The sequence below is a fragment of the Macrotis lagotis genome, chromosome X (assembly GCF_037893015.1).
Source record: "Macrotis lagotis isolate mMagLag1 chromosome X, bilby.v1.9.chrom.fasta, whole genome shotgun sequence".
NCBI lineage: Eukaryota > Metazoa > Chordata > Mammalia > Peramelemorphia > Peramelidae > Macrotis > Macrotis lagotis.
The window spans coordinates 14,640,224-14,653,875 of record NC_133666.1 but is presented as its reverse complement, the minus strand read 5'-3'; the positions used below and the strand labels follow the sequence as shown (position 1 = coordinate 14,653,875).

Genomic DNA, 13,652 nt, shown 5'->3' with positions numbered 1-13,652 from the left:
AGACACCCAGGTTTCCCAATATGGGAGGACCACCGTTCCAGTGGACTTCATTGGCTGAACACTCAGAGCAAGCAGGTAAACTTGAGGTATCAGTGATACGGTGGATTGGAAGATGAGTCTGTTGAATATATAATTACAAATTTTATTTTTTCTTCATTGGATTTTCTTTTTTTCTTTACTTTCTTTGTTTCCTTCTTCATTCTTTTTGTTCTCTCTCTCTGTCCCTTTCTCACTTTCTCTCTGTTTCTCTCTGTACCCCTTTCACTTTCTGTCTCTGTTTCTGTTTCTCTGTCTTTTTCTGTCCCCCCCATCCCAACTGATCAAATGATGTCCAGTCATCCTGAATCCTCTCTAGTCACTGGACTCAGATGGCTCTGGAAGACAAAGTGAGGCTGATGACTTTGTACAACATCCCTTTCACTTAAATCCACTTCACTTGTGAGACATAGCATCACTGCCCTAATGTCATGATTTTTATCTTGAGGGAAGACTATTAGTCATCACTGATAGATGTGAATAATGATGGCAGTCTCAAAGGACCTTATTGGTGGCAGTGCCATTAGGGTAGCTTGTCTTCAAGGTGGCAGCTCATTGCAGGTTTGCTTCCTGGGATTCCTGGTGCCCTTGTCTAATGGCTTGAAGACCAGAGGTTGAGATCCAAGCACCTTGCTCAAAGATCTCAAATAATTGCAACTGTTTGGGTCCCTCCCGGGAGACCCTGTGAATTGGGGTCCTGAGACAAGTATTCCTGTGGACCACAGGAATGGAGATTATTATTAACTTGGAAGCTAATCCCAGAGACCACATGCAGGATGAGGATGAATTGTTGGACTCGGTTGCACACACCTGGGCCACATCCTCTCCCTGTATGTGACTCCTGAGATGAGACTCTCATGATTTGGCTTCCCACTCACACTTTAAGAGTTGTTAAAGTTGGTGTTCACTTTTTTTTACAGGGAAGGAAATTTCAGACCCATATGAGTTGGATAACTTAAACGAGGTCCGTGATGTTGTAAGTGACAGATCCAAGATCGGGTTCCATCCCCTATCCTTCCACAGGTCTCTCCTTCTTTGCTTTGTCCCAGATCTCCCAATGAGGAAAACCTTGCTCCAGGCTCTTCCTAAGCTCTTGCCTGATCTCTTTTCCCCACCAAAGACCCCATTGCCCCTCCTGACCCTTCTTCTCAACTATTTTTTCCTTTAGTTTTTGCAAGGCAATAGGGTTAAGTGGCTTGCCCAAGGCCAGACAACTAAGTAATTATTAAGTGTCTGAGGCCAGATTTGAACTCAGGTACTCCTGACTCCAGGGCCAGTGCTCTATACACTGTGCAGCCTAGCCGCCCCCCCGCCAACTTCTTTCTTATGCTAGATGATTCCATGTCTGATCAACTGGTGATAGTGATGTTGTGTGTTCTCCTTACCTTCCCCTACCTCAGTTCATCAGGACCTCAGGATTGAAACCTGTAGGGAGACTGCACTTGTTCAGCAGTGACCAAAGTCCTGAGAAAGGTCAGTATGTTGTGGGTACTAAAAGGAAGGGGAGGGGTGATCAAGGCAGGGAGAAGTCTTAGTTTTATGAATTTTTGCTTTCATCCCCAATACATTGCAAATTCTCAATGTTTCCTTTCAAAGAATCTAATACAATGGCAGATCTCTGGCTTTAGTAGTAATACTTGATGGAATTTTTATCCCTAGATTTCCTGCTGTACTACGGGAGGAATGTAGTTGGGCGAAGTTCTGGCTGTACTGTGGCTCTGACTTTTCCATTCATCTCTAAACAACATGCAATAATTGAGATTCCACCCCAAAGCACGGCAGCTGTCCTTCGAGATTGTAGTAGCCTCAATGGTACATACCTTCTAAGACCTCTCAGGCGCCTTGAACCTCAAGTGGGCCACCAATTGAGGCACCAAGATATGGTGATCTTTGCGGATCTACGTTTCCAGTATCATCATCTAGTGACACCTCCTGGCCACCAGGGGAATTTAATTTTGGAAGAGATACCCAGGCTTCGCAATATGGAAGGACCACAGATCTGGGAGACTTCACTGGATGAATACTCAGAGCAAGCAGGTAAATTTGAGGTATCAGTGATATGGTGGAATGGAATATGAGTCTATTGAATATAAAATTACAAAGTTAATTTTTTCTTCATTGGATTTTCTTTTTTCTTTTCTTTCTTCATTCTTTTTGTTCTCTCTCTCTCTCTCTCTCTCTCTCTCTCTCTCTCTCTCTCCCTCCCTCACTCCCTCCCTTTCTTGCTTTCTCTCTCTGTACCTTTTTCACTTTCTGTCTGTTTCTGTTTCTCTGTCTGTTTCTGCCTCTCTGTCTCTCCCTTGGCTGTACTGTGGCTCTGACTTTTCCATTCATTTCTTTTTTTTTTAGGTTTTTGCAAGGCAAATGGGGTTAAGTGGATTGCCCAAGGCCACACAGCTAGGTAGTTATTAAGTGTCTTAGACCAGATTTGAACCCAGGTACTCCTGACTCCAGAGCTGCTGCCCTATCCACTGCGTCACCTAGCTGCCCCTATTTCCATTCATTTCTAAACAACATGCAATAATTGAGATTCCAGCCCAAAGCACAGCAGCTGTCCTTCGAGATTGTGGTAGCCTCAATGGTACACACCTTCTGAGATCTCTCAGACACCTAAGCCCTCAGGTGGATCACCAGTTGAGGCACCAAGACATGGTACTCTTTGCTGAACTGCATTGCCAGTATCACTGTCTGGATACCCCCCTACTTCCTGGCCCACAAGGAGATCAAATTTTGGAAGAGACACCCAGTTTTCTCAGGATAGGGGCACCCCAATTCCAGGGGATTTTATTGGATGAAGACTTAAAAAAAGAAGGTAACTTTGAAGTATCAGAAATAAGGTTGATAGGAATAAAAAGTCTATGGAATATGAAATTACAAAGTTTATTCTCTTCAGATTTTTTCTTTTTTTTTCTACTTTGTTCTGTTTATTTGATTCTTCCTTCCTCTCATCCTCTCTGTTTTTCTGTTTCTTTCAGTCTCTATCTCTGTCTCTCTCCCTCTCTTAATTTCTTTTCTTCTTTTATTTGTAATTGCTTTGCTCAAAGGCCTGTTAAAATTTCTTTTGTAGGGGTAGCTAGGTGGCAGTGGATAGAGCACCGGCCCTGGAGTCAGGAGTACCTGAGTTCAAATCCAGCCTCAGTCACTTAATAATTACCTGGCTTTGTGCAAGCCACTTAAGCCCATTTGCCTAGCAAAAAACTAAAAAAAAAAAGATTTATTTTGTATACAGGTCACAAATCACTCTGGCTTCCCTTGAATGGCTAATATTGGATCTCAAGTTAAGCCCACTGGTCATTTTATTTTGGCCTGTTTGATTCAGAGTGAATATAGTCATTTTTTAAAATTTTGGCCAGGAACCCTGAAGTTCTTCCCCTACCAGACTGATTTTTCTAACTATGCAAAAGAGCCTATTCTTGCTTCTTTTGTATACTACCTGTCTTAATCACTGAGAAATCCTAAGGTGCTTACTCCCCACCTTAATTTTTTTTTGACATGGTCTGGGGGAAGTGGTCATTCTTGGACCTTTTTGCTCATCTCTCTCTTCTTATAAACATTACCTAAGTTATACTTGACCTGGGAAAGACCTAACTTGGAAATACCAAGGTCTCCTAATGCAAACAGGGCCATTTCTAGTCATCTGGAAAAATATTTGGTCACTAGACCCATATGTCTAGAGGAAATTCACTTCACTTGTAAGTCATGTCATCACCTCTGTTGTCATGGTCTTCTTCAAGAGGGAAGGACATATATCAGACATCAGTAATACAGTTGGGAATGATGAAGGCAATATCTAACAGACCTTAGTCGCAGCACCATTTAGATCCCCTTATTTCAGTGTTGGAAAAGTCAAGGTGGGAGCTTTTTGAGGGTTTGCATCTTGCAATTCCGGGCACCCTTATATAATTGACTGAGGGATGAAGGTCAAGGTTCTTGCTAGAGGATTGTAGGGAGTCTCGACAGTTGGTCCATGGCTGCTCTGTGGATTGGGTGTATAATTAAAGGCAGTCCTGTGAGTGGGAGGACAGGAGACTTTCTTCTACTATGAGTCAGTTGCCTTAGAGACCATATCCAGGCTGATGATGTTACACAGGGAAGCAAGTGTTGAGGACTAGGGTCCACTACCACCCTCAATCCCCCACCTCATCCTTTCATTTTTCCCCACTGATGGAGGGGAGGGGTAAAAAAAAGATTCTCAGAATTGGGTTGTCTCACTTTTTTAAGAGATGGAAGGAATAGTAAAACTTGATCTTCTCTCAAGACTCTTGTTTTTTACAGAAGAGAAAATTTCAGACACAGAGGAGTTGAGTGCCTCAATCAAGGTCCCAACTAGTGTAAGTGAAATAGCCAACATTGTATTCCCACCCCCTCCATGGATCTCTCCTCCCTTTCCTTGACCTATATCACCCAATGGAGGAAGCCTTGTTCTAGGCTCTTCTTAAGTTCTTGTTTGATCCCTTTGTCCAAAGGCTACATTGCCCCCATCCCCTCTTCACAACTCCTATCTGATGCCAGATGACTCTATTTCTGACACAGTTGTTGGTGGTGATATTGTGTGTTCCCCTGCTTTTCCCCACCCCAGGTCACGGAGCTAACAGACGTGAAGCCTGCAGGAAAGCTACGCCTGTTCAGCAGTGTCCACGCTCCAAAGAAAGGTCAGTGAGTATTACATACCAAAGAACAAGGGAGTGGGTAACACGGGTTAGGATTTTATGGTACCTTTTTGACCTCACCCCCAATACATTGGGGATCCTCAATGTTTTCTATAGAAAATCCTATAGAATTTCTTTAGAGAAAATATAAATGCACGAGGGAAACCAAAGAGAAAATTCAGTGAAGAAGAGGACTGGAGCAGATATCTGTGTTTAGAAGTAATAACTCATTGAATTTTTGTCTCCAGATTTCATACTATACACTGGGTTAAATATCATTGGCCGAAGAACAGACTGCACTGTGTCTCTGCCTTTTCCATTCATCTCTGAACTACATGCAGTAATTGAGATTCCACCTGAAACCAGGTCACCTATCCTTCGAGATTGTGGTAGCCTCAATGGTACACATCTTTTGAAACCTTTCAGGCACCTAAATCGCTGGGTGAACCAAGAATTGAAAGACAAAGACTTGGTAATCTTTTCTAAGTTGCTTTGCCAGTACCGTAGTCTGGGATCCCCCCTATATCTTGGATCTCCGAGGGCTCTACGAAGTGAAGAGACACTCGGGCTTCCCAGCACAGGCGGAAGCCAGTTACAGGAAACTTTATTGGCAGAAGACTCACAGAAGGAAGGAGGTAAATTTGAGTTATTCATTAGAAGAGCCTGGGAAATATAAATATTACAAAGTTTATTCTTCCCATATTTCTTCCTTCCTTCCTTTCTCTCTCTCTCTCTCTCTCTCTCTTCTTTTCTTCCTGTCCTTGTGGTTGTTCTGCCAAAAGGTCTGATAGGATTTTGGGGGGTTTACCGGCTTCATAGCACTCTGACTCCCCTGTAGGTCTCAGGCTAATCCACTTGGTAATTTTTGGATGTCCTGATTGGTTTGGAGTGAATGTAAATAGTCATGTGTTCTGTTTTGATTAGAAACCCTCAAAGCCTTCACCCACCAGATTGAGATTATTTTTTTGACTATGCAAAAGAAGTTCTTCTTGCTTCTTTTGTTTCTCACCTGTCACCTCACTCAGAAATCTTGAGGTCCTTATCCTCCCAGCTTAAATTTTTTTGGTGAGGTGGTGGCAGGAGGAAATGGTCATTCTTCCCTCTTTTCCTCAACTCTATCTTATCTAACATTGGTTACTGAAATGGGCATTGCTTCAGTCATATTGTGACCTTAGAAAGACCTAGCTTGAAAAGAACAAGGTCTCCCCCTACATTCATGGCCATCTCCAGTCCTCCTGAACCCTGTCTGGCAACTGAACCCAGATGACTCTGGAGGACAAAGTGAGACTGATTATTTTGCACAACTGTCTTCTCACTTAAATTCACTTCACTTGCATGCCATGGCATCAACTCCCTGTTGTCATCTTCCTCAAGAGGGAAGGACAAACATCAGTCATCAAAGCCAAAAGTTACATTGATGAGGGCAATCTCCAAAGGACCTTAGTTGTGGCACTTTTGTCAGGGACTTGGTCTTCTTGCTTGGAAGATAGAGGAACAGATTTGAGAAAGGAGAGTGTTTCAGTGAGATGGGCTAACATTCACTTGGAAATGTGCCGGCCTGATATGGGGCACTGTGTATTACAGAAGAAGATTCTATCCCAGGAGTATTGCCTATATTCCACCTGGGGGAAGATCAAGTACACAGAGGTGAGGCAAATACTAAGATATAAAAAAGAAGGGGGCCCCAACAGAATTCTCTATGATACATATTGAAAAGGATCAGCACCCCATTAGTAGAGATGGGAACAGTAATACAGATGTAGATAACAATGGATCACTGACATGTCAGAAGAGCCAACTTCCAGGTGAAGAGGATCGTGGGGTAAAGTAGACTGCAACTGGTGATTAAGTGGAAAGGACCACTAATAAAGTTAGGACCCAGGGTAGGATACCTATAACAAAACTGGAGCAGGGCCTATATCCTTCCCCAAACTTCAGCTCAGTAGGTATGGTCATTGAAACAAGCACTCTAGAGAAGTCAGCCCAAATACTTTGGGAAGGAACCCAGAATTATATGGAAAGGGACTGTGATCCAGATGTGGAAAGTACTAAAGACTGCCAGAACAAGAGTGATGGTGAGTTTAGTATTTCCTTTCAATGCCCATCCTTTTATAATAACAGGAGGAGTGAACTGAGTGGCTGGTTCTGAGTCAGATGTCTTTTTCAATTACTTTTCAGATACTTCCAACTAGGATTTACAAGATACTCAGTGTTTTGTAGATGAGACCCACCCTGCAGTGAGAGACACCTGAGTCCCTAATGGGAATAAGAGCTCTGTTACCGTGTCCCTAAGGGAAAATGAAACTTGGAAGGAGAAGTGCCCCAGGGTGGGTAGTGGGCTATTGTGGTAGAAGCTTAGATCCAGAGTAGATGCTAAAACTCTCCTCTTTCCTTGGACAATGAGTAGGAATTATCTGAAAAAGGAACTCATGCAGATTCTCCTGTTCACCCTAAGTTAAACCTACATTCATAGCCTCCAGTCCCCATCTATCTGGGCCTCCCCAAATCTACAGCCATTTATTCCCCCCCCTCCCCACCACTTTTTATCTCTTGTTTGACTCAGCAATCTATAAAACTTCTTTATCTTTTTAGTCTATAACTTTCTCAGTCTCTTTTTCTTCCTTTACTCCCCCTGGGATGGTCCAGATCAGTCATGGGAAATCTTGCTCACATGATCACTCTGCTCAGAGCAGTCAGATACATCAGGAACTCAGCCCATTTACTACTCTTACATTGCAGCCCATGGAGCTCACCCTTCCCCACCTAGGACAGCCTCATATCTACAGCCTGGGAGTGCAGAAAAAACAGAGCCCTTAAGGAGTCAAGACACAGAAAATTCAAATACGGATATCCAGGAACAGCCTATGGAGAGTGACAAGGAAACCCAGGTGATAGAAATGGGGATACCTAGCATAACACCAGAGAGAAAATCGGAACAGGGATCCCTGAAAAGAAAGCTATTTGAAAATAAGCCAGAGATACCCAAGAAAAAAAGAATGAGTTCAGTAGTACACACAGACATACCAGAAGGAAGTACAGCAGATACAGGGAAGGAGAATATTATGAAAGAAAGAGACAGAAAAAGCTGTGAAGAACCAAAGACACCAGAGAAGGAAATGGAGAGGCAAACCCCTGAGAAAGACATATTTGAGAGTTCAACTCCAGTAGGAGAAGCCAGGAGTGAAGTGGTAGAAGTGAAGGTAGTCAGAGAAATTGTGCAACAAGAGACAGAGGGACAGATGTCAGAAGATTATGGTCAAGTGGTCCAGAGTCCAGGTCCAGCACCAAAATCTAACATTGATGAAAGCAAACAGCAGAAATCTCTCTCACACTACCAAAAGATCAGAGAAAGCAAATATCAGAGAGGTAAGTGACATAGAAAATTTTTACTTCAAACCCTGTACAGTTGCTAAGAACCCATCCCAACTGATTTTCTCTTTTTGCCCAGATCTGCGTGATAAACTAATTCTGTTTCTTAAGAATATGCACATGGTAAGAACACCTCCTCTTTGCTCCCTACCTCTTGTTTTCTTATTTTCCACTCATTTCTATAAAATCATTTATTCAACTCCACCCATCCTGATGCTCTGAATAGTCCTTTCCCCGTTCCAAAATACTTTTCATTGTCAATTCTGACATTCACATTCTTCTACCCTCTTCTGTTGTGCCTTATCATCCAGTGTGTTACCTCTTTGTCACAGTGTCATTATTTATGACTATCTGTTTATCGCAATCTTTTTCAGGAAGTTACTTGAACTTTGATTTCTCTCCCTGCCTATGCTTGTCCTCAGTACTGCTTCTTTTCTTATTATTTTTTGCTGAATATTGTTGGGGTGGAACATAGAAAGGTCCAGAAGAAGGAATGAATCTGTAAAGTATTTCTTCAGTGCCTACTATCTGCAAAGTACTGTGCTAAGCTAGGGCTACAAAGAAAAAAGTAAGGCAGGTCCTGCTCTTCAGGAACTCTAATTCTGATGAGGACATGAGCAATATATGGAAGGTTTCAGCTGAAAGTCAGTGGCAAGGTCCCATGAACTTCAGGGCACAGGAGCCAAGACAGATGGTCATGCCTCTTCTACAGTGTCATTTCCACTGATTAAATAGTGGCTCCTGATGTGGATCCATTTGCCACTCGACTGGAAGCATTGCTGTTCCTGAGGCACTTGGGTTCAGAGATTCAAAGCTGTCTCCAGCAGGGTCTGAGGGGAGGTGTCAGCCAAAATAGTGATGGTTTGACTTGCCTGGCACATGCTACCTCCTAATTGTCCCTCAAGGGGTACCTTGGAGATTGCTTCAGCTGGGCTGGCTTACCTGTCTTGTGGTGGTGGGATGGCAGTTTGGAGTTGTAGTGGGGATATCTAGTCTTAGCCACTGAAGTTGACTTCCTAAACAGCTATGAAGGCTAGTCCAGAAATTGGGCAATTATTTGGTAGTGCTGACACACAAGTAGTCAGTAGTTGTTGCTGGCAGTCAGGATGAAGGTGGGGTCCTTCTGTCTGAAAATTTTTGAAGAATTGTCTCTCCTTTGAAGAATTGTCAGTTTGATGGGGAAAATAATACAAAGGAATAAATGTAAATGATCAGAGTACAAATTTGATTATATTAATCCCATCTTTTCCTTGATCACTATCCATTGTATCTGCAGAAGTACAAGCGTTCCTCAGGTGTTCGTCGTGTAGCATCAAAAGTTCCAGTCCCCGAAACCTCAGTCTCTCCTCAGACTTCCAGAATGACCGGGTCCAATCTGCCGCACTCTTCTTCCGCTCCAGCTTCCCAGGAATCACCTATCTTGGAAAAAGAAAAGGGTATGGAGAGGGGAAGAGTAAGGAAGAAGGGGATTCTCTGGTATCCAAGTATTGACCCTTGCCTCCCTCAGGATCCTAGAGACAAATTAGAGTCTTCTTTTCAAAGGCAGACACAGGAACCTTTCAGTCCCTCATTGGCACCAACTGGCCCCTTGACCTCTGAGTTCTACCCTACCATCCTTAGCAAAATGCACATTATGACTGAACCCCACCCTTAGACTGATCACAGGCAGAAATGGGGGGGCCACTAGAACTGATAGGCCTACTCAAGTTATACCAGTCCTTCCTTAGCACCCTCTTTCCATTACAAAAAAGAGATCTGAAAGCCTTGTGTGGCCACCCAGGGCTCTCCAAAGTCAGAGAGTTGGGTTGGGCAAAACTTGTCAGTTACCCAAAGCCAGTCTAGAGTCCTCCTAATTCTCTGACACCTAAGATACTTGCCCCCCAAGCTACCAGAAGTCAGAGGGTAGGGGCAGGAGGTATGCCTGACTGTACTGATGTGACCCAAACTAAACTCCAAGGTGAGAAATTGCCTCTAGTTGCCAAGAAGTCATCCCTGTCCCCCAAGAAATGTGGCATAGGTCAGCCTCAGAAACAAGCAGCCATCAAGGAAGAAGATGAGAAGCCAGTGGAAATTGAGGTAAGATGTGGAAGAGGGATAGGCATTAGCTCAGAAGGGTGAGGCCACACTATGAGCTCATCAGTATCTTTCTTATCCCCAGAATGTAGTGAAGACCCCAGAGGAGGTTGCAGAACTAGCAGCCCAGTCAAAGGAGGAGACCAGTGAGAGGCCTGGCCAGAGTGTGGAACAACCCAGACTCAGTGAAGAAGAACTCTAGGTATGGAGAGGAGTTGGGAGGAAAGGCAGAGAGTTCTGCAAAGTGTGAAGAAAGGATCCTCTAGAAATGTGGAAGCCCTTAAGGAGAGTCAGTGGGGATAGAGAGGCTTTCTGGGCTTCAGTGAATGATGACTTCTCTTCTCCCACTATTTTTCACAGGTGGAGGCAGAAGCAGAGTATACCACAGTGGGACTGGGAGGAAGTCTGGCTAGTTTGGTGGCAGAAGCTTTAACCTTGGTGATAAACTGATAAAATCTGGAGCCAGAATAAGGATTCTTTTACAGAACATTTAGCCCAGTTTGAAGTGGACCCAGAATTGGAACTACCTGCTTTGTCTTGGTTTCCCCCCATGATCATTTAGAGGGACTCGTTTTCTTAAACCTCTGAAATCTTTATCAGCTAAGTCCCTAATAAACTGTGGGTAAGTTCGCACAAGTCCATGAAGTACTCTGGGGCTTATTTTCCTTTAAAGTCATGCGAGATGTGTTGGGTTGCTTTTCTTTTTTGTTTTGTTTTTTTGGCAAAAGGTTTTATTTATTTTTTATTATGTTTACATAAATTCAGCGGGATAAAAGAGAAACATCAACTTTGCCATGTAGTAAGATACCATATGAAAGAATTTAATAAGAAAGAAAAAATTGCATTGCCGGAAACTTATATAATAAAGATTACTCAATGTTTTCAAAGTTGAACATGTTTTTTTTCTGCTTATTTCTTTGTTTTACAATATAGCGATTTTTAGTTTAAATGTTTTTAACGATTTGTCATCTCTAGGCCTAAGATCCTGTTGGTGATCTCACACAGGTCCCTTCAACTCCCTAAGCCTCAGTTTTCACTAGTCACAGAAAGGGATATGTATTACACTCTTTATCTTCATGAGGCTTTGTGAGCTATAGTCCTGGGACCCTGAGGTAGATTTCACCCAGGTCTCTTCTACCTACTTGGATTTGGTTTACAATAGTCTTTAGAGGGACTTGTCCTCTCAAACCTCTGAAATCCTTTTTAGTTCTAAACGTAAGAGCCCGTGGGTGAGCTCACACAAGTCTCTTCAGTTTCCTAAGCTTTGATTTTTCCCACAGTCACTGAGAAGTCAGTGGGGAGGGATGATGGTGGCAGGGAGTGTTATATCTTAGACTCAATATCATTTAAAGGCCTTGTTTGTTCTATACCTGAGAACGTTTGTAATCTCACACAGGTGGTGTCAGCTCCCCAGGCCTCAGTTTCCCCTATAGTTATTAGAGGGATTTGTATTCTAAAGCTCCTTAAGGCCTTTGTCAGTTCTATACCTCAGAGACTATGAGTGATTTCACACCAATTCTTTAACTTCTCTAGGTGTCAGTTTCCCTTAAATTACCCTCACTAGTGGGACCTGTGGGGTTTTTTGGTAACTTTTTATTTTAAACTTAAATACAAAAGGAGGAAAGAAATAGGGAGCAATAGAGTCAAGATGGTGGAGAGAAACCAGGCTATTCCTTAAGTTCTCCCAGGTTTTGCTGACCTTTCTTCATTTTGCTAAGACCTTGAGTTGGGGAGGGGCTGGTTCCCAGGGGCTTGGGATCCCTAAAGGCTTTACTCACTGAGTGCAGTTTCTCTGGCTGGCCAGTAGGAGGTGTTGGGTGCTTTCTCTGGAGTGTCAGTGACCTTGATTGAGGCCTTCTCCCTTTGCTTGAAGGGAGGATTTGGAGCTATTGAATTCTTTTGCCTTCAATCAGTGGTGCTCTTTACCCTGGCCTGAGGTCATTTCTCAGCTGGGCTGCTTTTTCTGCTCACACACCTGGGCCTGAGGCAGAAGTAGCCTGCAGTTGTTTGTTCAGCAAGAGGTCTGAGCTGGAATGGAGGCCTGGACTCAGAGTTCCACAGACCAGAGGAGCCGAGGGATGGTGTCTGCAGCTCTGCTGCACTGGAACTCTCCCCCAGCCCTGTCCCCAAGCTCCTGGGGGACAACACCGACACCAGTGCCTCTGCTCCCTAGCTGACTCAAGCCCTTGCTGTCTAGCCCCACTGCTGATCCAGCAGGTCCAGCTCTCGGGCCCTCAGACTCCCGGCTCCAATTCAGCTGTTAATCTCGTTGACGCAGGTCTGATCTGCCCTCTGCGCCCAGACTCACCCACCTGAATTCGGCCATTGCTTCTGGGGGAGACAAATCCTGAGGTAGATGTTCTTTCTCCTGGCTTTTCTTTCTGGGTTTTGTGGGTCGGATTTCTTTTAAGAGGTTTGTTTCATATCATAGATGGGGGAAAGATCAGGAGACTTTAGAACTGTGCCTGTCTTCTCTCCACCATCTTGGAAGGGCTGTCTTTTGTGTGTATGTGTTCTATTTTATTTTTCTCCCTCTGAATGGGGATAATATAGTCCCTAGCCAGACTAATTTAGTTGCCCTAGCTCTCTGGACTGCTGAGAGGGGTTGCTTCCATCAAGGTTGTTCATCTCACAATGTTGTTTGTTATATGTTCATGTAAGTCTTTCCATATTTTTTTGAGAACATCTTGCTCATCATTTCTAATAGTACAAAAGTATTCCATCACAATAATATAGAACACTTTGTTCAGTGATTTGACAATTGATGGGCATTGCTTCAATCTCCAATTCTTTGCCTTCAGAAAGGAGTTGCTATAAACATTTTTGTGCATATAGGTTCTTTTCCTTTTTTGGTTTTTAATCTCTTGAGATAAAAACTTAGTAATATTGGTTGGTTAAAGGGTATATATATTTTTTTAACTCTTTGGGCTAAATCAGTTTACAACAGGGCATCAGTGTCTCAGTTTTCACACTTTTCTTCCAATGTTTATGACTGATGCTTAAATATTAAGAAACTCATGAAAATAATTTACCACATAATAAGAATGATAAAAATCATCACATTTTAGGTTTCATAATTTAGAAAACCTCCTTGTTCTTGTTTTTATTTATTTTTTATTTTTATAGTTCTTTTTTATGTTATACTTAAATAAAAAACATGAAAAGACAATAAAAACAGTCACATGCACTGCAGAACATAGAAGATTCAAAATATAAATAAATGAATTTTCATTTCAAGAAAACCTATATAATAAATACTACTTATTGCATTCAAAATTTTCAAGTGTTTTCTTTGCCTTTCTTTGTTATGTACTTTTTCTTTCATTTTTCCCTTCTCTCCCCCAGGAAAGCTGCATATGCATACACATATATACACACACACACACATATACATACACGTATACATACATATTTACATATACATACACACACACACACACACACACATATATATATATCTATTCATAAATGTTCTTATTTTAAAAAATAATCTAGAACGCAAACATGGAAAAACTTGTATGAACT

At 42.6% G+C, this 13,652-nt stretch overlaps 1 protein-coding gene across 1 annotated transcript; it reads left to right on the top strand.

Annotated features, from left to right (window-relative positions):
- The first annotated feature begins 1,007 nt into the window (after positions 1–1,007).
- Positions 1,008–10,976, top strand: LOC141498613 (uncharacterized). Its single transcript, XM_074201805.1, has 12 exons — positions 1,008–1,012; positions 1,400–1,509; positions 1,696–2,073; positions 4,312–4,367; positions 4,616–4,688; positions 4,934–5,320; positions 7,425–8,051; positions 8,134–8,177; positions 9,331–9,490; positions 10,012–10,130; positions 10,213–10,329; positions 10,488–10,976. Exons 1-11 carry the CDS (start codon positions 1,008–1,010, stop codon positions 10,327–10,329), a joined length of 2,076 nt encoding a protein of 691 aa, XP_074057906.1. The 3' UTR covers positions 10,488–10,976.
- Positions 10,977–13,652: the final 2,676 nt, after the last annotated feature.